Below are 19,791 nucleotides of genomic sequence, written 5' to 3'. Positions count from 1 at the left end.
GATCCCAAACTTGCTCCCGAGTCGATGAAAGTTCCTACAAGGGCTAAGGTGGGCCTTAGTCACAAAGGTATTTTGTAGGAGCTCTGCCCAGAAAGCTAGCTCCAAAGAGCCTCTACAGCCAGAACCCAGCCTCCAAGACTGGGACAGTGAATCTGAGACCCAGGGTCACTTCGAAGGAAATGTGGGAGAGGACCTGAGGCAGGTTACAACACACACACACAACACACTCTAATTTCTGCATCTTATGGGCGTACCCCATTGTGCTGGGGAGCGGGCGGGGCTCCAGGTTGCTAGGCAACATGGTCAACAAACCCAAAGATTGAAAACAGAGGTGAGTCTTCCCACCGAAAGGCGAAAGGCGAAAGGGAGGAAAGTATGAGGGTGTGAGGACCTGGGCTGGGGAGGCCTAGACGTTGAGCTGTTAGGTGGGCAAGGGGTTAGACAAATTGAGGGAAGAGCATTCAACTGTGTCTCTACTTCTCACCCACAGAAAGTCAGGAGCTTCTGCTAAGATGAAAATGGTTGCTAGGGTTGGTTTTCTTTCCCTTTCTGAGCCATTCCTCTTTTGTCTCTTCTTCCCTGGGTTCTGCTCCCCATGTCTTTGCCATAAGGAGATAGGCCAGAAGAACAAAGGCTTAGCTTCCCTGTGAACATATGTACACTCAGATCCAAACACACATATACCTACAACACCATTCACATACACACTCAAGCAGATATGTGTAGACGCAAACACAAGGTGGGGTCCCCTGTCCAAGGTATCATGAAGGGCCATGTCCTTAGCCCTACCCCAACCAAAGACTAGGGATCAGGGAACAGGATCAAACCAGCCTCTGATGGTCCAGAGTTAGGGAACGCTGAATGGCTTATGACCATAGTGATGCGGGCTGTGGAGCAACAATGGCATGTAGGACAATTGAGTATACTACTGAAACTGGAGAGGATCAGAAAGTCATGGCCTACTGCAGATATACACAGAGTCAGCTACCAGTTTAGGAGTTAGGTGGCCACAGGAAGTCCCATAGAAACAGAACTGGAGCCAGCGTTCCCCTAAGTGGCTGGACATCCCCTTTTCTTCCACAGACTGGAGCATGCCGACCCCAGGAGTAAAGGGCGCACGAGAGCAGGCCAAAAAGAGTGCACCTGGAGCTGGAGCTGATGAGAATCGTAAGAAGGGCCGATGGACTACAGAGCCTCCGAAGCCAGGCTGGGCAATGACTCAGGAGAAGCTGGCAGCCATGTCCCCCACAGTACGCCGACGCCACCTGCTCTTCAGTGACCTACTTGACATGGTTGAGGTAGGCTCCATGTTTCCACGCGACTCGGTGGAGTTATCTTACTGCATGCCCGACCCTCGCATCTGGACACAGGCATTAGAGCTACCATCTGAGCGTCAAAATCGGCTTCTGGGCATCCTTAAGGCCGCGGAAGCCCGGGGCCGAATCCGCGCCCTGCGGTTGCGCTACACCCGAATGCGGGTAGGTAGAAGGGAGAGGACCCAGCACGCGTCTTCTAAAGAGAGCTCACCCTGCAGGGGAAGGGAGGGTATTTTTCTAGGGCTCTCGCTTGCTCGCAGGGTTGCTTAGTAAACTTGGTTCCTAGGCAGAAGAAATCTCTCTCCTGATCCAGAAGCAAAGATGCGCGCGCGCCGCCATCCGACTGGAACTGTTCCTACCACCCCAACTGAAGCCCACGAAGATCCCTGATCCTTTGGACCGACATGAGGTGCGGGGAGGCCCCAAGACTGGTGGGAGGGTCCCGTGCCTCGCCACACACTAGCCCCAGCCCCTCTCTCTGCAGCGGAGGCGTGTTGAGACAATCCTGGAAGAGGAGGTAGATGGCAACATTTTCCCGCGATGACTGATGACCGCGACCTTGGCGTTCAAAGATCCCAAGTTACAGCGGCTTCCCACTCTCTTATATAAAGTTCTCTTCTGAGGGTTCTCAGGTCTTTCCCCTCTTTTTCTCCTGGACCCCCACATGGATGCTGCCTCTCCTACGGCCACAGCCAAAGAAGTAAGGAGATGGCGGGTGGACACTCCTATCTCCCAACAGCCTGCAACTGGTGCCCTTCAGGACCATGGATGTGGGAGACTTCTAGTGTGGAAAAGGATAGGGATGAGCCTACTTAGACACCAGCACCCCCAGAAATCGGGGCTGTCTCCAAAGTTAGGGTCATTCCATCTAAGGACTAGGGTGGTGTTCTGGGACGGGGAAATGACTGCAAAGCCAAAACAGGCCTTTGGAGAGTCCAGTTGTGCCCAGATGACCAACAGGTTGTAAATGGGATGTTCACTCCAAGGTCTCTGGATGGTGGGACAGAAAAGTCACCCATAGCCTCCCTTTCATCAGAAACAGCCTCCTGTGCCCAGTCATGCACCAAACACGGAGCACAGGAAGGAAGCCACCCATCCCATTCTGACCACTGAACTCTTAAAAGTCCCTGGTTTCTGGGCAGCTCTTCTTCCTCCTCTCCACAGCACTGGCTCTTTGCAGAACCTGTGGCCTCTTGGCTCCCTGTCCTTGTCCTCCTTCCAGCCCTTCCCCATCAGGCTGCACAGAGGTGGATGCTGCAGGGAGAAAGACAGTTCCCTGCTCCCGCATGGGGGGTTCCCACTGGTTCTGCATGAAATAGAGAACAGAAGGGAGGAAGAAGAGATCAAAACTATGGTCCAGAAGGATCTTACTTGCTGATGGCTAGTTCCCAGGGTTCTGTTTCCGCAGCTGGTCTTCTCCCCCTGCACATGACCCTTCTTACTCTGTGGCCTGTTGCTGCTCTAGGCCTTGATCCAAGCCCAGACTGCAGCATTCACAAAACAGCAGCAGCTCTCAGGAGGGGGGCAGATTTCTGACAGTGGGGAAGATGACAGAGGCAGGAAAGTGGTAGGTTTGGACGTGGGTATGGACGAGGAAAAGGACACAGTCTCTTCATCCAGGAATGATGATCTCTCACACACACAGATGTAGATCTCTAATAACAACTACACTACATGACAGCCAATGCTGAGCTCCTCTGGCCAAGCTCTAGACCCTAGAATTTTGTCTCTTAAGAGATTCGCTAAGTGAAAATTTCCATCTACTTTGTAAAGTCATACCATTGTTCCATCACCTTTCTGACCCTGCATTTCTTCCTGGGGGTTCTGCAGTGTCCCACACAGTGAGTAATCCACATAAGTACTTCAGAACAGAGGGCTGAGAAAGGCAAACATCAGAAGGCCAGCACTCCAATGGCACAAGAGCTCCATACCACGTGCCAGACCAACTTAAGAGTGCCACTTGCTCTGCGCACCAGTGAGGGAACTGGGTTTACAGATGCAGCTAGGGAAGTTGTCATAGGATCCCTCTGTCTGAAGAAAATCCTACAGGAACACAAAGCCTGTGGCCATGCACAATCAGGTGGGGCTTGTGAGAAGCTGGGGTCTCTGCTCTCAAGCAGAGTAGATTGGGTTCCAGTTCCAATCCCAATGACATCACTTACTCAGTGCTCCTGGTCTCCTTCCTTGACTTGGAGGCATTTTCTGTGCTTAGGGAAAGGTGCTAATTGTGTGGAGGGCAGATGTAAGGTGGCAGAGAACAAGGAGATAGGTGTGTAGAAGGAAATAAGAGGAAAGTGTACTGACTTCTACCCACAGTCATGCCCGCACCAAACACTGCAAAATCAGTTTCTTTTTTGGCTTCCATCAGATACTCATCCATTTCTATTGGGCCTCCATGTTCTGACCCATGTCCACCTCTCAGAAATATTACTTAACTAAAGTAACTGTTCCTGTTTACATGGGCTTCTTAGCCTCTACTTTTGGAAGCCATTAGCTTGGCAGCCAAAGGGTTCTGTGGTTAACTCATAAAGCCCCACACCCCTCCCTCCAGAGCCTGGTAATCTCTCACCCATTGTTCTCTCTTCATCCTGGACCCCTGAGCATCGTGGCAACATTCTGCCTCCTCACTTCTCACCCCATCCCATTGTTGCCTGTCTCCCACTCTAGTCCACTGCAGTCATTTCAGTTACTCTGCCTCTGCCCTGCTGCCTGAAGAGCTCATGTGAAGCCTCTCTGACTTAGTATGTATGATTTTAGTATGTGAACACAAACAACTTGTGTGACTGAACATCATTTTGTTTGCAAGACACCAACACCTGAACTGGTCAGGCTGTGTGCCCAGTGCTAAGAAGAACAAGAACCATATGGCCCAACGGACCACACGCTACAGACCAAGTGTAAAGCAGGGTTAGGGCCTCTGGACACTGGCACAAAGCATGCTGGGATAATGAACTAATTCGATTTTGTACCCAGTGACAAAGGATCTGAAGAGTTGACCAAAGAGCAAGGCTATTTGTGGTAAAGGTTATCTTGGAGCAGTTTGAGAGTTCAGAAGGGACTCAACCAGGCCCCAGAAACATTCGGGGTGATTTGATGGAAGAACCTGCTTTCATGGTGCCCACACGCTGCAGTTCCTGAACCTCCCTTTTGGGGGTTGCGGGGTGGGGGGATTTGAATGCTGAGTGACAGACAGACTGTTAATGCTACATTACAGACCAGACTCAGAAAGGCAAAGAGTCAGCCAGACCGGGCAGTACCACAGGCCAGTCCTTCTCAAAGGCCTCTTCTAACCCAGGCGAGCCAAGTAGCACACAGGGCTCAGCTCTGGTGCCCAACATTGCACTACCACAAAATTGCTGGGAAAACTCAGCTAACTAGAACGGAGCGCCGGCTTAATCCACTGTCTCTGAACGACTCACCCCTCAGGGTCATCATGCCACGCTACCGCGGTACGACACGCCAGCCGCGGGTGGGGCACCGGAGCGGGCGCGGGGCGGGGCACTGCGGGCGAGCGAGCAGGCGCTGGGGCTCGAGGAAGTCCCGGCCCCTCTCTTTGGGGAAGTACCGCGGAGGCGCCTGCGCACTGCGCCTGCGCCCCCTCCCCGGCGACCAGCGGGACTTCGGAGCGCGCGGGTGGCGTGACTCGGGGACGCGGCGGTGAGTGCGGCGCTGGACCGTGGACGGGTCCCGGCGATATAGATGCCGGCTCTGTTCCCGGACTTCAGTGACCGGTCCACGTGGACCTGGGTCGCAGTAGGACCGGAGCCCACCCCTTGCGCGTGGGGGAGGGAGAGCCGCAGCAAGGTTCCCCTTTTTCTCCAGCTCAGAGCGTTGAGAAGTGATTGCTCAAAGGTGGGGGCCGGAAGAACCCAGGTTTCCGTGTCTCCTGCCCGCTAGCCTGGTGGGGAGGGGCCAGACGAGACACCCGATCTGCCACCTTAACCACCCTTCGAGTTGGGTCCGCTAGTCAGTTGGCCTGGCGAGCCTTAGGGGTGAATGCCGCATCCCCGGCCCCATCGGAGCGGAACCCCGTGAGCCTTTCTACCTCGCGAGTGCCCGGGAGTGCGTCTTGCTGTCTGACTTAAATCCTCGCTGCTTTAGAGCACGCCCCTTCGGCAGCCAGGGTGGGGCCCAAACCGAACCTGGCCCTCCCGCCCCCATCTGCCTTTCGGTCGCTGGTGAGTTGGGCGCCATGGTGAATTCCTTAAGAAAGGGGTGGGGGCGTCAGAGACTGCAAGAGGGACTGCGAAGTGACCAGCCCTCCAGACGACCCCACCGGCAGAAAAGCAGGAACTGGGTGGGGGCCTACCATTCCACAGGTTAGCCATGGTGAGAGGCCTGGCCTGCCATGGAGGTATAGGTAGGACAATGACAGTGTTGGATGGAAATAAGAACGGACCCCCTGTCAGCGCCCCCGCCAAAGGTTATGACTTTTTTTTCTGGAATTTATCTTTTTTTTTTTTTTTTTTTTTTGGTCTGGGTGGGTTTGGACATTCTTTTTGCTTCTGTGGAGCAACACCGACAGTCATTCACCAGGGAGCTTCTGTCCCCAGAGAGCAAATTTACTGAATCTGGCCTCTTAGCATAGACTTGGGAGGCCAATGCCTGGGAGGCTTGGGGAGGAAAGGAGCCCTTCAATAGCTGGATGTGGGACTGGACAACCCTGATTCAGACTCTAGGCTTTCCTTGCCCAGAAATGAGGCAGTAGTGAAGAGCACCCTGAAGGACGTGGGTGGTCCCAACTGACCTTTGATGGGTGCAAGGAGCTAGGACCAGAGCCTGCACCAGTGCACCCACTGGACCCCAGCATCCAGGCCCCATGTCCAGTCAGCTGATTGGAGATGAACCTTATGAGGGATGGTCTGCAGGGTGACAGAATGATGGTTTTGGAAAGCATGGAGACCTCAGGCTACTACACCCCTTTTCCCTACTTGCTGTGTCCTGATTTGCTTGCTTGGGGACTTGGGAACCCACCATCTCAGAAAGTGTCAGGTGGTGAAGCTGCCCAGAATATAGTGATCAGACATAAACAGGATTAAAAGGCCTCTGCTGGATGAAGGGCCACAGGAGGGTAAATTTCGTTAAGAAAATGTGAGCCCCAGACAGATGAGAGGAAGCAGGGAGAGGGCTTAAAGCCTGAGTGGCCTCCACCTGGACAGAAGCGGGCACAGGCTGGGGAGAGAGGAGGCACTCAAAGCTCCACCAAGGTGCTGATTAGATGCTTCTGTTTGGGGACACTGGAATTTGAAGTCAGCTTTCGGTGGCCTAAGGGATTCCTAGAACCCCCTGTGAAGGTATGGTCCAACATCAAAACTGATGAACCATAAGAAAATCCACCGAAGAGCCCAAGGTTCTTGCTAAGCAGTTTATCCTCCTACATTGCCACACTAGCTTCTGTATCCTAGGGAGATAGATGGAAACCAGGGTGAAAGTGGGATTATCTGAGGCAGCTGAGAACCAAAGAACCTTGTTCCTGAGTAAACACCTCTCATCAGTGCGTAGCCCATTCCTCACACTTCCAGAAGTCTTGTTCTGAGTCCCAGTCAATGCTTCAGGCCTACCACCTTACAGTCATCTGGGTAGCATCTCTACCCATCTCCCTAGAGGAAGGGAGTGGAGGAAGGGAGTAGTCAATATCTGACACCCTCCATACCAACTTGTAGCTCCAGTCCCCTTGGGAGGGGCTAGGAGCCGGAAATCAAGAAAGAGGAACCCAAGTTTCCGGCTTCTCAGGGACTGAACAGATAGATAGGGGTGTCTGTGGAAAGCCCAGCTGCAGTAGCCTGTCACTGACTCAGGAATCTCCACATGGTACAAGTAATCAGGCTTAGGGTAAAAGGCTGGGGCAGAACTCTGACCAAGCCCTGAGGTGGGTGCACAGGTTACAAGGTTGGTGGCCAGCATCACAGGCTCTCAGTCAGAATTCCAACCTTCTTCTCAGATCTGCCAGGCTCCTGTGCTGCACTGAGAGTCCAGAGCTGGCACCACAGAATCTGGGCAACCCCCTCCACTCACCCATGCCCACCCCACATGAGGCTGAGAAACAGGTAGGCACTCCTCGCCTCTTATTGGGGTCCTGGACACCTGGGGTTCAAGATATAACCTTGGGGACATAGGCAGATGGGCAGAGACAGAGGGTCCGGTGAATTCTAGAGTGGAGGTTGAGGCAGCCCCCTCTTCCTCAGCACACAGGGCCAGAAGAGGCAGACAGGCCTCCCTCGATGTCCAGCCATGATGCAGCCCCCTCAGGACCTCCCAGTCGAAATCCCTGCTGCTTGTGCTGGTGCTGCTGCTGTAGCTGTTCCTGGTATGTGGACCTTGGAGGTACAGCTTGCCCTGGGAAGACCTCAGGGCATTTGGGAAGGGGTACATGGCTCATGGGGAGCAAAACCAGAGTATGTAGGCCTGGAAGTACATGGTTCATGAAGCACAGAACAGGGGTATGTAGTCCTGGGAGCAGCTCATATAGAAGGACAGAAGCATGTGAGGCTGTGATGGGGTTGTCATTTAGGGCTTATTCCTGGTCCTGGTCCTTAGATCCACCAGATGCTTCCAAGAAACCATTGAGCCCCTGCCACAATATCACCCTGCCCACAGACTGCTAGACCTTGTTGGCTGGTGGGAGTACCCAGATCCTAGGGGTCTTTCTATGGCTCTTAAATGTTGTATTTGCCTGAATATGTCTGTGTGCTGCAAATATACCTGGTGCCTGAAGAGCCAAAGGAGGTGTTGGAACTGAAATTACAAACAGTTGAGAGCTAATATGTGAGTCCTGAGAATCAAACCAAGGACCTATGGAAGATCAGCAAATGCTCTTAAATACTGAGCAATCTCTCCAGCCCTTTTTACACCTAGTGTGCTGGGGACGGGGGTGGTAATATATTGCAAGAGCAAGCAAGTGGCAGTCATATGGTGTCCATGCACTCACCATATACCTGTGTATACCAGTGAGAGCTGCCCAGATCTAGACTGTGTGCAGTAGGGACACATTTAGATAAGAAACAGCTGGCCCAAGGCAGAAAGGTATTTGAGGTTTGGGGATGTCTGATGGCAGGAATATAGAAGATGGTAGAAATTTTCTACCTTAACAGCAATCTGGCCCTACAAAGACTGAGGGACTCAAAGTGGGATCTGTTGAACAGCAAACCACCCAGAACTGTGTATAGGCAAGATACAAGGAATAAAATGTGAATAGGCAGGGCTCATTGGAAGCTTGAGCCATGTTGTTGCTGAGAAGCCAGGCCTAGTGGGAACTGCATTCTCTCCATAACTTGGGAATGAGATGTACATTGTGCCTGCTGAACAAAGACTGACAGGAAGAAGCTTCCCTTAGAAGCAGGGTTCAGGATCCAGGACCAGACAGGTATAGACACCCTAGAGAGGCTCTTAGCCTACATCAGCCAATGAGTCATATTACTATGTCCGCAGTGTGGATTTTTCAGTGGCCTCAGGAATGAGCTGGAACTAGGCTGAGAAGTATGGTTCTATCTACCCAAAAAGAGGAAGGGGTACCAGGAACCTTAAGAGTCCAACTGCTGACCAGTAGAGGGCACAGTGGTAACCAGAAGGCAATCTGCATGAGCCACTTCAGTGGGGGCGGGGGGGTGGGACAAGAGGATGTGAAGAAGGCTCACTGTAGGAGCTTCCTTCCTGGTAACAGATTTACTGTTTAGGTACCCACATACCAAAGCATACATAGTCATAGTGGTGTGTAGAGGACTCAACTGCAGGGCAGTGCCACTTTACTTTGCCACTAGGAACCAAGAACGGCAACGAGCTTGGCAGGTTTCCCGGGAAAGCAAGCTGCAACCCCTCCCCAGCTGTGAAGTCTGGTGAGTATAGCCACCATTGTGTAGGCATGCATGTATGTGTACTTGTGTGCATGTCTCAGGCCTGACATGGTCTGGCCCTAATGTCTGCAGCACTCCACCAAGCCCTGAGGAAGTACAGAGCTGGGCACAGTCCTTTGACAAGTTGATGCATAGCCCCACGGGCCGCAGTGTATTCCGGGCATTCCTGCGCACAGAATACAGTGAGGAGAACATGCTCTTCTGGCTGGCTTGTGAGGAGTTGAAAACAGAGGCTGACCGACACGTGGTGGATGAGAAGGCTCGACTTATCTATGAGGACTACGTGTCCATCCTGTCCCCCAAGGAGGTGGGCCAGATGCAGGGATGAGTGGGGGTGACCTGGGAAGGCACTGCCCCTCCCCCTGACCTTGGTGCCTGCCACACAGGTAAGCCTGGACTCCCGTGTGCGAGAAGGCATCAATAGGAAGATGCAAGAACCATCGCCACACACATTCGACGATGCACAGCTGCAGATCTACACCCTCATGCACCGGGACTCCTACCCTCGCTTCCTCACCTCCCCCACCTACCGCTCTCTATTACTCCAGGGGGCCCCACAGTCCTCTGAGGCCTAGGTCATTTGTCACACAGATGTTCTACTCCCATGGGCAGCCTAGGGGTGGCCCTGCTCCACTTGGCTGAAATAGACTGCAATGCCATGTTCTGCTCTGTCCTAGCCTGCTCCTACTGGGGGTTCTCCTATATGGTGCCTCAGACCACCACCCCCCCAGTCGTGTGCCCAGGAGATGTTCTCATGGAGAACACCCTGTATAGCAACAAGTTTGTAGCAGGAGAACGTTAATTCCTCAGAACCAGATGTAGAACCTCAGAGTCAGACTCAAATGAAGAGCCCATTTATATTTTATATATTAACTTTAAAGTTGGAAATATGTCCATACTGTATGTTTTATCAAAAGAAAAAAAGAGACCTTTCACATTTGTGTGTATTCCTCTACATGCCAAAAACATGATATAGTATTCTGTATATTTTAAAAACAGAAGCCTCTGTTTATCCCACAGTTGGAGGAGGAGGAGGTTGGAGAAAAGGACTATCTATCCAGACTCTACCTTGTGCGCTGTCCCATAGCATTGGCCTTAGTAGGTGACTATTGTGGGCCCTGTCCAGGGTCTGGCTCTAGAAACTGGCCTCAACTCTACAGTGGGTCAGCACCCAACAAAGGCTTGAGATGCAACTGGAGACGATGTAAAACCTAAAACCCTTGTGTACTTGATGAAATGCCTTTCCAGAGGCTGGTGGGGACAAAGCGGATGGTATGGTCTTTCCAAAGAAGCTAGGCACAGCATAATCTTAATCTTACCGGTCCAATAAAGCAACACACTCGCTACTTTGTTCTTCCAAGTTGCTGGAAGTTTCAGCAGTTTGAAGCTAGAATTAACTTCAGCTCAGAGACCATCCTCCGCCATGGGTAAGGGGAGTGAAGGACAAAGTAAAACATCCTGAAAGGATACCAGGTCCTCAGGCTGCCATACCTAGTGAGAACGGGTGAGCACTGGGCAAGTTCCTGCACCAGCCCACACAGCCAGCATGGTGGTGCACATACAAGCATTAGCAATATCCTAGATTCATACAAACAAGGAATGTCTCCAACATTAGACAAGCTCTTGTCTATAGTGTTGCCCTACCACAGCTTAGCTCAAGTGTTGTCGGAGCCCAGAGAGGAAAGATCTACAGCGGTGGACGGATAGGACCCAGCTGAAGCCTGTGTTTAGCCCATTAGGAACAAGGCCAGAGGAAGGCAAAAAAGAAACATTTAATAATGAGGGGCAAAGGGCAGACAGGTGCACACCAGGCAGGCTGGAACGGGGCATGCCACCTTCAGGGTATCTCCAGAGAAGCTGTGTCCACCAAGAGCGTTGCAGGAGGTTCAGTGTTAGCCATGGCCAGGGCTACATCAGTACAAGGACTCAGCAGAACTGCAGGAAGGCAGGAAAATGTCTAGCCAAGGCCCCACATGACCCCCAGGGTAGAAGTGGGTTAGGCTCCATCCCAGACTCCCAGGCAGCTAGCTGGGTAGTGTGCCCACCTCCTCCCCACCCCCCACTCCCACCCCATCCCACCTCCCACCCCACCCCCGCAGTTCCTACTTCAGGCCCAATATGCATTGAGACAGGACTGGAGGCAAACACCTACCTTCCATCGATTCCCACACTCATTGCAGACAACATAGGTGGTCATGGGCTCATCAGAGCTACGGGTCTGCACCTGTAGGGTGGGTGGCTGAATCCCTAGTTTTGCTGCCCGGATCTGGGCAGTACTGGTCTTATACCCGCTGATCTCTATTGATGATTTGAAACTTCCCAGTGAACTACCCCAACCTTCTAGAACTAGACCTCTGGAGGAGGTGGGTTGTCATGACAGGCCTTTGTGGCTCTGAACAACTGTGCTCAGTTGAGTCTAGAATATTGGTTAAGTGCAGGATTCCCAACAGGAGGGTCTAGAAAGTAAAAGGATCAGAGATGCCTTGGGGACTCAACAGCAAACATCCCACAGGGCCTGAGCTGTGGGGACTGAGCTGCTCTGCCCCTCAGGTCCAGCCCTCTGCAGCCTATTGCAGATGATGGCAGTTCCCATAAGCCCTAGAGCTTCTACCAGAGAAACCATCTTAATTTAGTCCCCTCTTCCCAAGCTCCCAATGTCCCATGGAGACCACATAGCCTTCCTAGAGTACCTCAGCTTCCACCTCCATAGCAGGACCTCAAGGTCCCACAGCTGCTGACAAACAGCATGTTCTACTCCTATACCTCCGTGATAGGCATGGGCAAGCCACCGAGCCCTGGCATAGAGCCTCAGGCCAAAAGCAGGGACACAGGTGATACCCAAGAGGAGGAGGAGTGCACCCTGCGGCCCCTAGACAGGAGGATGGAGGATGGCGTAGGCCCCAACCTGCGTGTAGGTGCAGTTCTTCTTCCTGCACTTGTTGCAGGTGAACAGGTCGGTCTGTGTGCCACCTGTACGGGCCATCTGGTGCTCGCGGATGGCCTCCTTGGTCATAGCCTTGCGGATCTCCTTCAGCTCGTCACTGGCCATCTCCTGATAAAAAGGGTGACGTATGCAGCCTACAGCTCTGTAGAGACAGCCGGCCCCAGCCCTTCCAGGAGAGCTTACCTCTGATGTCATCACAGCTATCTGCTGGGGTGTAATGGCACCACACAACACATTCCGGCGTAGGCCAGGGTTCTTGGCATCTTTCAGGTTAGAGATTCGGCTCCGAACACGGTTCTTGTACTTCATGTCAGTGTTTCCCACATCCAGGAAGATGCGTGCAGGTATTTAAGGACCCATCTGAGGTTTCTGAGCTCCTCCCCCTCCTGGTAGTCATATGGGAAATGTTCTTCCCAGGCTCATGGAGAGGAGTCTACCCACTCAAGACCTGTGGGGGACCCAAGGGTCTGTAGTGTTCTGCCTTCTCTAGGCCCACTCCGATTTGAGACCCAGATAAATCTACTAAGTAGTCATAGCCCCTTACCCATTTATGGCCCAGAAAAGGTCAAGGGACCACCCAGAAAGGGCACTGGGTAGCCTACCAGTTGTGTCCAGTAGCTACCAGAGAAGCACAACTCAGGGGACGGTAGACTCTCTCAGAAGCCCTTGCCATTTACCCTACACAAAGGATATACTCCTCGATCTGAGATGACAGATGCTCACAGTTCACACCAACAGCCACGTGGTCGTCTGTAAGAGGGAGCCCTCGCTTGTTTCCCCCACTATCTTTTTCCAGCTGCCACCCCTCTGCTTGCACAGAGCCCTAGAAGCTAAACAGGACACTTGCATTCCAGGGAGACATTTCCCACCATACAGGTGTTATGGTGACCCCAAAAACCTTAGCCTCTCTGCTAGGTCACAGCGAGCTAAAGAGAAGAGTTGTCTCTCCAGCAGCAAGCTCTGAAGCAGAGGAGGCCCAGCCACCTAGAGGGTCGAAATCCAGACCTTGTAGTACTCACGGTCAGTTTGCAGGGCCAAAGTCAGCATCTCACGACATTTGTTTCGCACAGCATCACAGGTGATGGGCACTTGGGGAAATGTGGTGATCCTTGGAGTGGATGAGGTCCTAGGTGGGTCTGGTTTCTTGCAGCTAGAGAGACAAAGCCTGCTGGGCTCAGTCTGAACCAGTTGAGCTCAGTTGCACATCTCCAGTAGCTGATGATAACTCTGGGTGGTCCCCTGACCTTCCCTAGGCCACAGGTGATCCCCAGGAAAGCAAACATGGATGCCATGCTGATCTCCAAAGTCCATTTGCGCTATCCTGACAGACCTCCAATTACTTAATCTCTTTAGTTCAGCCTAGAGTTCCTGCGTGCTATGTCCTCCTCATCAGATCAATATTGGCCAGAAGGCCCACGGTCACTCCCTAAGTGGATGCCAACTCCTCACAGTCAATGTCTGAGCAACACTCCATGGTCAAAATGGGATGAGATATTTTTGCTACCTCCAGAGTGCTTCCCAAGAGGCCCAAGACATGGGCCATGCTGTGAATACCTCTCTGCTAATGGCAGAACCAGGCAGATACTTCTAGTTGCCTGGAGTAAAGATGAGGTGGGAGGTCACCCAAAGTCGAGTCTTAATGTCACAGGTGACCCCACCCAACACAAATGAAATTGGGCAAGGATTTCCTCAGGTCTGCTGGGCCCACCAGGCCCTTTCCTCACACTACCTCTGGAAAGCAGCAGTTTCAGGTGGTTTTCTGAAGCAAAATCAACTGTACTACTGAGCTCAGGATTAACATCATATCAGGAATGCTACACTGGAGTCCAGAGCTTAGCCTGTCATGGCCTCTGCCCAGCCTCTGGTCAAAGTAGCCTCTCATCTATAGTCTGTTACTACTAGTGCTCCTAGTCTCCATGGTAACAGGGCTGCCCGAACCACCTTTAAAGCAATGGTGTTGCCACATGAATGTGGAGATAAGAGCTGAGCTAGGGGTTGGGGATTTAGCTCAGTGGTAGAGCGCTTGGCCCTGGGTTCAGTCCTCAGCTCCAGGGGGTTGGCGGGGGAGCCGGCTCGCCTCTAGCTCCGGATAGCATTTGCATGAAGGGACCCATAACACCAGTCCTGATGAGCAGCAAAAAGGTAAGTTTTGAGGAGTAGGCAAGGGGCCTGGAGTTGGGCCAGCTCTGTTGGATAGGAGCTCCTTGATGAAGCTCTCCATGATACCAGTGACAGGCAGACACAGCCAGACATCTCAGATGGGCAGGAAGGGAACTGAGCAGTGCAACAGTATCCAGCATGAGGCTAACAAACCTTGTAAATCTCACCCTGGAGAGGAAACTTCCCTCAGGGCAGTAACCAGGCAAATGGACACCAGCCTCCTTTCCCACTGAGGAAACTGAGTCAAGAGGCATAAATGTATGTACCTGCCTTCAGATATGCTACCTGAGATCCGTAGTCCCTGAGGCATCCTTTGAGGACGATGTAGGCAAAGGTGTGCCCCTCCCTTGATCCCTGGATTTGCCATCAGAAACATCTGCCATTATCAGAAAACAGATGGTGTAGACTGGTCAGGCAGCCAGGTGAGGGGCCAGCCTCAGCCTCGCCATTATCCTTTCTGCTTAAAGCTATTTGACAGGCAAGATGCCAGGAGGCTACCAGACCTTCCTACTGGTCCCCAGCCAGTCCACCAGCCCCTTTAGGACCCAGCCTCCCCAAGCAAGCTGTTGTGCAACTCATCAAGGCTCAGCCCAGCCAAAAAAACAAGCATATGCCTCACACAAGGTTCCTTGTGAAAACATAGGCAGGACCTTGCCCAAAGCTTAAACTAGGGACCAGGGCATGTGACTGTAAAGAGGGGCAGGCCCTGGGTTGTCTCACAGAAGTAGACAGAACCAAGGAAGGCTACCCTCCTAATCAAAAGGACAATCTCTGCAGCCTAGCTGTCCGCTGTCCCCAGAATCAGTTGTCTGCCTAGTTCACCTCTCATAAAGTCCCACCTCCTCTTCCTTCAGCTAGAGCATCCTGACCTGGACCTCCTTTTCTTTTGGCCTCCTGCAGCTTGAAAACCTCCTCTGCAGCATGTTCCCTTGTCTCAATGATCCTGCCTCGAAGGCCGTCACCTCCCCATCACAACAGATGACATCCGCCTTCCATCATCTCCATCCACTTCCAGGCCAGGGATGGGTACTTTCTGATCTATGTCTGTCCTATCCCACTACATATAGCTTCAATCAGGACAGCAGAGCCAGCACTCTATGCTGTGCTGACCAGCAAGAGCTGCCCTTTACATTCTGAGACTCACCCAAGAGCTTCTTCCACGACTTGATGAGGGACTTGGCAAGTGCAATGAGCTCCTCGTCTGAACTCTGCTTCCGCAGAGCGTTGACAGACATCCCAACACGGGTGGACTGCAAGGTAAGTGGCCTGAGTCAGAGGTGGTAGGGGCCTGTTCCAGAGGCAAATCCTCATCAAAGACTCTTGGCTCCCACAGTCAACAGCTGGGGAATGGGCAGGGACAGAAAACATCTCTCCCAATGGCTTTTTGGAACCTCCCACCTCCCTGATCACCAGAGAGAATCAGAAATCCTCTCCTTAGAAGAGTTGCTTGTGGCAGTTACACCAGGTGGTACTTAAGCCATAGGGAGCCCTGCTGGATGCCCCTGGAATTGCTGTCTCCAGAACCATCCTAAATCAGGACAGAAGCGCTTACCTGGAGCAAGTGCAATGTAATAGGCATATTCTTCAGCTCCCGCAGCAAATCCATGGCTCCCTCCTAGAAGGAAAAAGGACATCCATAAAGGACTTTAAACCTTAGTGGATGCTGGGTAATGGTGGTGCATGTCTTTAATCCCAGCATTCAGGACGCAGAGGCTGGTGAATCTGAGTTCAAGGCCAGCCTAGCCTACAGAGTGAGTTCCAGGATGGTCAGGACTACACAGAGAACACTAGTTGGGAGGCTTAGTGGACAACCCCACCTCGTCCTGATCACATGTGGGACAACTGAGATTCCCAGAGCATTGCATACTTGTTCCAACATCACAGCAGGGGCTTTTTACTGATCTTGCCATAGGGCAAGGATAGAGACAAACAGCCCGACCGTGCTGTCCTCAAACATCAGGTGGTTTCTCACCCTGCATCTATGCTGATCTCCAGACATCATGGTAACCACAGGAGGACACTGAACAAGCTACTAGAGAAAAAGAAAAGCCCCAGTTCCTGCTCGACATGGAAGGACACTCAGGTTCCTTAACCTTAGTCCACCTATGCCATGGTGGCAGAGCAGTGCCTACCCATCAGTGTAGCACTATTCCCGGGCACTGTAACAGACAAACCTCTTCCCTGGCTTTTCTTCAGCATCTGCAGACAGGCTGCACCTCCAGAGTGGGCAAGCTCTTCCTGTTCCTACCTTAAAACCCTCTACCGAAACTCTCAGGAATCTCTACTCTAGCCACAGATTTGCAAAGTTACAGCACCATAGCCAATGAGGTTTATCAGAGGCACAATTAATGCTAATTGAAAACTACCAAACCTGGTGACACAGGCCTTATCATCTTAGATACTTAGGAGGCTGGGGCAGGAGGATCAAAAGTTCAAAGCTTATCTGAGTCTCAGAGTGAACTCAAGATTATCATGGGAATCCTAATGAGACCTTGTCTTAAAACAAAGGAAAGAGAGGGCCATCTAGACACAGCTGTGGTAAAGCACTTACTCGGCAAGTTAAGGCCCTGGGTTCAATACCCAGTATCAAAAAAGAGGGCAGGTGAGATGGCTCAGCAGATAAAGGCGCTTGCCAACAAGTTGTACAACCTAAGTTCAATCTCCAGGTCCCAAATAGTGGAAGGAGATAACCAGCTTCCAGGGGTCGTCCTCATATTTACACACACACCACGCTAACAAATGTAAAATTAATTAAATTAAAATATACAAAGGGAAGGATGCTAGTTTTCTTTTAAAAGCTAACACCTACAAATCCCATAGTCCCACTTCTTTTTTTTTTTTTTTTTTTTTTTTTCGGGGTTGGGGACCGAACCCAGGACCTTGCCTTGCTTGGGCAAGCCCCCTACCACTGAGCCAAATCCCCAACCCCATAGTCCCACTTCTTATCTCTTTCTCAAACTAACCACCATCTTCCTCCTAGGTTTGTAACAGACAACCCTGATTTTCTTCCTCTGCCCAAGCTCCGTTCTTCAAACCTCAAGGGTAGGCAGGCTCTTCTTGTCCTACCTTAAACCCTCCAACTCTGTTTAAAGCTGCTCTTCTACCACTTCAAGGTTTTACTCCTACAACTGAGACAGACTCTTCTAACACCCAACACTATTGTGTTTGCTGTCCTCCAAGTTGCCACTATGAGCTCATTTGTCTTACAAGCCACAAACAGGCAAGGAGAGCCTACCCAGCCATTCAAACCATCCTTACTAGAGGCAGTGGTAGGGGCTGGGCTAACCCTTCAATCTGTGAGAATTACCTGCTCAGCCTGCAGCCATGTATCTTGGCCCTAAGGCGGGCTGAACAGCAATCAGCCCTGAAGTGGCTGACTTTCCTAAGAAGATCTGATCTTTAGAGCCAGGGGCACTGATCCACAACAGCCCTGCATTCCCACAAGGAAAGCCCAAACAAACCACCAGCTGTTCCAAGGAGCCTCTCAGGTTACTGGAACCTCTGCAGGTTCCTTTCTCAACTGTTGAGTCCTATCTGTGGCCTTCCATCCTTACTGTGTCTCCCTATGGATCCCCAACCCCATCTCTGCCACCCTCGGTTCCAAGTTTGTAATTTGTGTTTTAACGCCCTTACCGGAAAGAAGCACCAGCAGTACCAGGTGGCTTCTGTTTCCAGTGTAAAGGCATATATGGGAACTTAACCTGCTTCCTGCTTTAGACCCCAACCCTGCAACCCTCAGAGCAAACCTGCTCATCCCCAAAAGCTGTCCTGCAGCCCTCTACTTCAAGCAGTCCTGAGGGAAAGACTCATGACTCAGCCACTAGGAGCGGTGCCGCGGATGCTCTGGAGTCATACTCGGTTTTAAGGCCACCTCCTCGTCCCTTCCCACCCAAGGAAGGCAAGATGCAGGTGCCATCATCCCCTAAGGATGCTCCCGAAACTACGCGGGTCGGTGGTTGGACTGCCGAGCCCACACTGGCTAGGGACCAGGCGAGGGGCCGTCATCTCCTCAGGTCTCAACGCCACAGGCTCGACTCGGAATCTCTACTGTCTGCCCAAACCGACTTGCTGTTGCCTGAGGCCTGACTAAGCAGGGGAAAAATTTATTAGAGAAACCTGGTTCTGAAGGGTGGGGGCAGACAGGGGAGACAACGGCTGGGCCAAGAACGCCCGCGGCCACCGCCGGGCGACGAACAGAGGGCGGCTCTCGGTCAGCGTGGCGTCCATAGCGAAGCGGCAGGGTGGAGGGCGGGCCTGGGCAAGGGGTCTCGACTGCCTGGGCTAGGTTTCATTCAGACGGTGTCCGCGGAGCGGGGCCCCAGGGTCCTGGCGGCCCGCGCCCCTCACCGCGTTCTTCCTGGTCACCATTTTGTCCAGCCTCCGGGCGATACGAGCAATCTCCTCCTCCTTGCCCATCACTACCTCGGTGGCGGCGGGTTGCGCCGGTTGCGCCGCCCGGCCCGACCTCGGCCGCCGCCGCCTAGATCCGCGGTCCAAACCTCCGCCTGGCGGCCGCGTGCAACACAATTAAAAAAAAAAAAAAAATAGTCTCCGCCCCCGGGACCACAACTCCCAGACGACTGCGCGGCCCGCGGCCTGCGGGCCCCTGGAAAAGGTAGTTCCGTAGCTTCCTCCGCGGGAACCCGGCCCCACGTGCCAACCGAATGCCAGGGAGAGGGTGGAACTAGAGGAGCCGGGAGAACAACCCTGCTGCGCTCCTGTCTTTACCTCAACCCATCGGAGCCGCTCGCCCTGGCGGCCCATCCGCCTTCACTGATCCACTCCGGTCGCCTCCACTGATCTACTCCACTTCAGAGACGCGCGTGGGGAGTGGGACGACTCACTCACCTCACTTGGTACCAAGCCGAGTTTGGGGCGTTCTTGCCTCTGCGCAGAAGGCCCGGAACTCTGAAACGGTTTCTCCGCAAGAATTCAGGCTTTAGCCAGGCAATAGAGGCTCATGTCTTTTAAATCCCTGCACTCTAGGCAGAAAGTCAGGCGGATCCCTGTGAGTTCAAGGCCAGCCTGGTCTACAGAGCTAGTTCCAAGACAGCCAGAGCTGCACAGGGGAACCCTGTCTCTAAAGAAAAACGAAACAAGAACAAAAACCTATTCAGGTTCTGAAGTCAGCCTAACAATACAAACCCCAAGTTCTGCACGTTGCTCTATGTCTCAGTCTCCTAACCTGTGAAGTGACAATGACAGGCTTCAGTCAGGGTCATCCAATTCACATTATACACTGAGAACAGGGGAGGGTACTGAGGCAATCAGGTACCAAGGCAGTGCCTCAGGAAGACCATAACCATGCCCAGGAAAGGGAGGAAGAGACTCTGCTCCTCTTCTGTGCTATAGATGGTGGCAGGTGTGCTGGTACCAAAAGTCAGTGTCTGAGTTTTTGTACCCACAGTAGCCAGGAGGGCAGAGTGCAAATGGCATATACAAATGGCTTGGGCTGACCATTTCAATCAGTTATGACATCTTTACCATAAGGAAAAGGCATGGAATTTCCTGTAGGTAACAA

At 52.4% G+C, this 19,791-nt stretch overlaps 3 protein-coding genes across 6 annotated transcripts; 2 read left to right on the top strand and 1 right to left on the bottom strand.

The window, feature by feature from the left end:
- The first annotated feature begins 1,083 nt into the window (after window positions 1-1,083).
- Lkaaear1 (LKAAEAR motif containing 1) lies at window positions 1,084-1,943 on the top strand. The gene is made up of 3 exons (XM_032902520.1): window positions 1,084-1,478; window positions 1,603-1,725; window positions 1,801-1,943. Exons 1-3 carry the CDS (start codon window positions 1,092-1,094, stop codon window positions 1,858-1,860), a joined length of 570 nt encoding a protein of 189 aa, XP_032758411.1. The 5' UTR covers window positions 1,084-1,091; the 3' UTR covers window positions 1,861-1,943.
- Window positions 1,944-7,150: 5,207 nt separating this feature from the next.
- On the top strand, window positions 7,151-10,515 carry Rgs19 (regulator of G protein signaling 19). Its single transcript, XM_032905018.1, has 5 exons — window positions 7,151-7,363; window positions 7,502-7,623; window positions 9,074-9,148; window positions 9,239-9,473; window positions 9,553-10,515. The coding sequence occupies exons 1-5, from the start codon at window positions 7,334-7,336 to the stop codon at window positions 9,739-9,741; spliced, it is 651 nt and encodes a 216-aa protein (XP_032760909.1). The 5' UTR covers window positions 7,151-7,333; the 3' UTR covers window positions 9,742-10,515.
- A 404-nt stretch (window positions 10,516-10,919) lies between these two features.
- Window positions 10,920-18,795, bottom strand: Tcea2 (transcription elongation factor A2). 4 transcript variants are annotated; one of them, XM_032905016.1, is made up of 10 exons: window positions 18,618-18,795; window positions 15,823-15,885; window positions 15,415-15,520; window positions 14,556-14,646; window positions 13,130-13,275; window positions 12,804-12,860; window positions 12,294-12,448; window positions 12,072-12,218; window positions 11,319-11,390; window positions 10,920-11,101 (listed from the first exon to the last, which is right to left on the bottom strand). In XM_032905016.1, the coding sequence occupies exons 1-10, from the start codon at window positions 18,684-18,686 to the stop codon at window positions 11,093-11,095; spliced, it is 915 nt and encodes a 304-aa protein (XP_032760907.1). In that variant the 5' UTR covers window positions 18,687-18,795; the 3' UTR covers window positions 10,920-11,092. The 4 variants fall into 4 exon arrangements, with proteins under 4 accessions (XP_032760907.1, XP_032760908.1, XP_032760905.1 ...); XM_032905017.1 differs by having other exon boundaries at window positions 13,130-13,260; window positions 18,618-18,794; XM_032905014.1 differs by having other exon boundaries at window positions 18,387-18,783.
- Between the last annotated feature and the right edge of the window lie 996 nt (window positions 18,796-19,791).

The sequence above is a fragment of the Rattus rattus genome, chromosome 5, assembly GCF_011064425.1.
Source record: "Rattus rattus isolate New Zealand chromosome 5, Rrattus_CSIRO_v1, whole genome shotgun sequence".
NCBI classification, from domain to species: domain Eukaryota; kingdom Metazoa; phylum Chordata; class Mammalia; order Rodentia; family Muridae; genus Rattus; species Rattus rattus.
The sequence above is the reverse complement of the archived record's forward strand: the minus strand, read 5'-3'. Positions and strand labels throughout refer to the sequence as shown.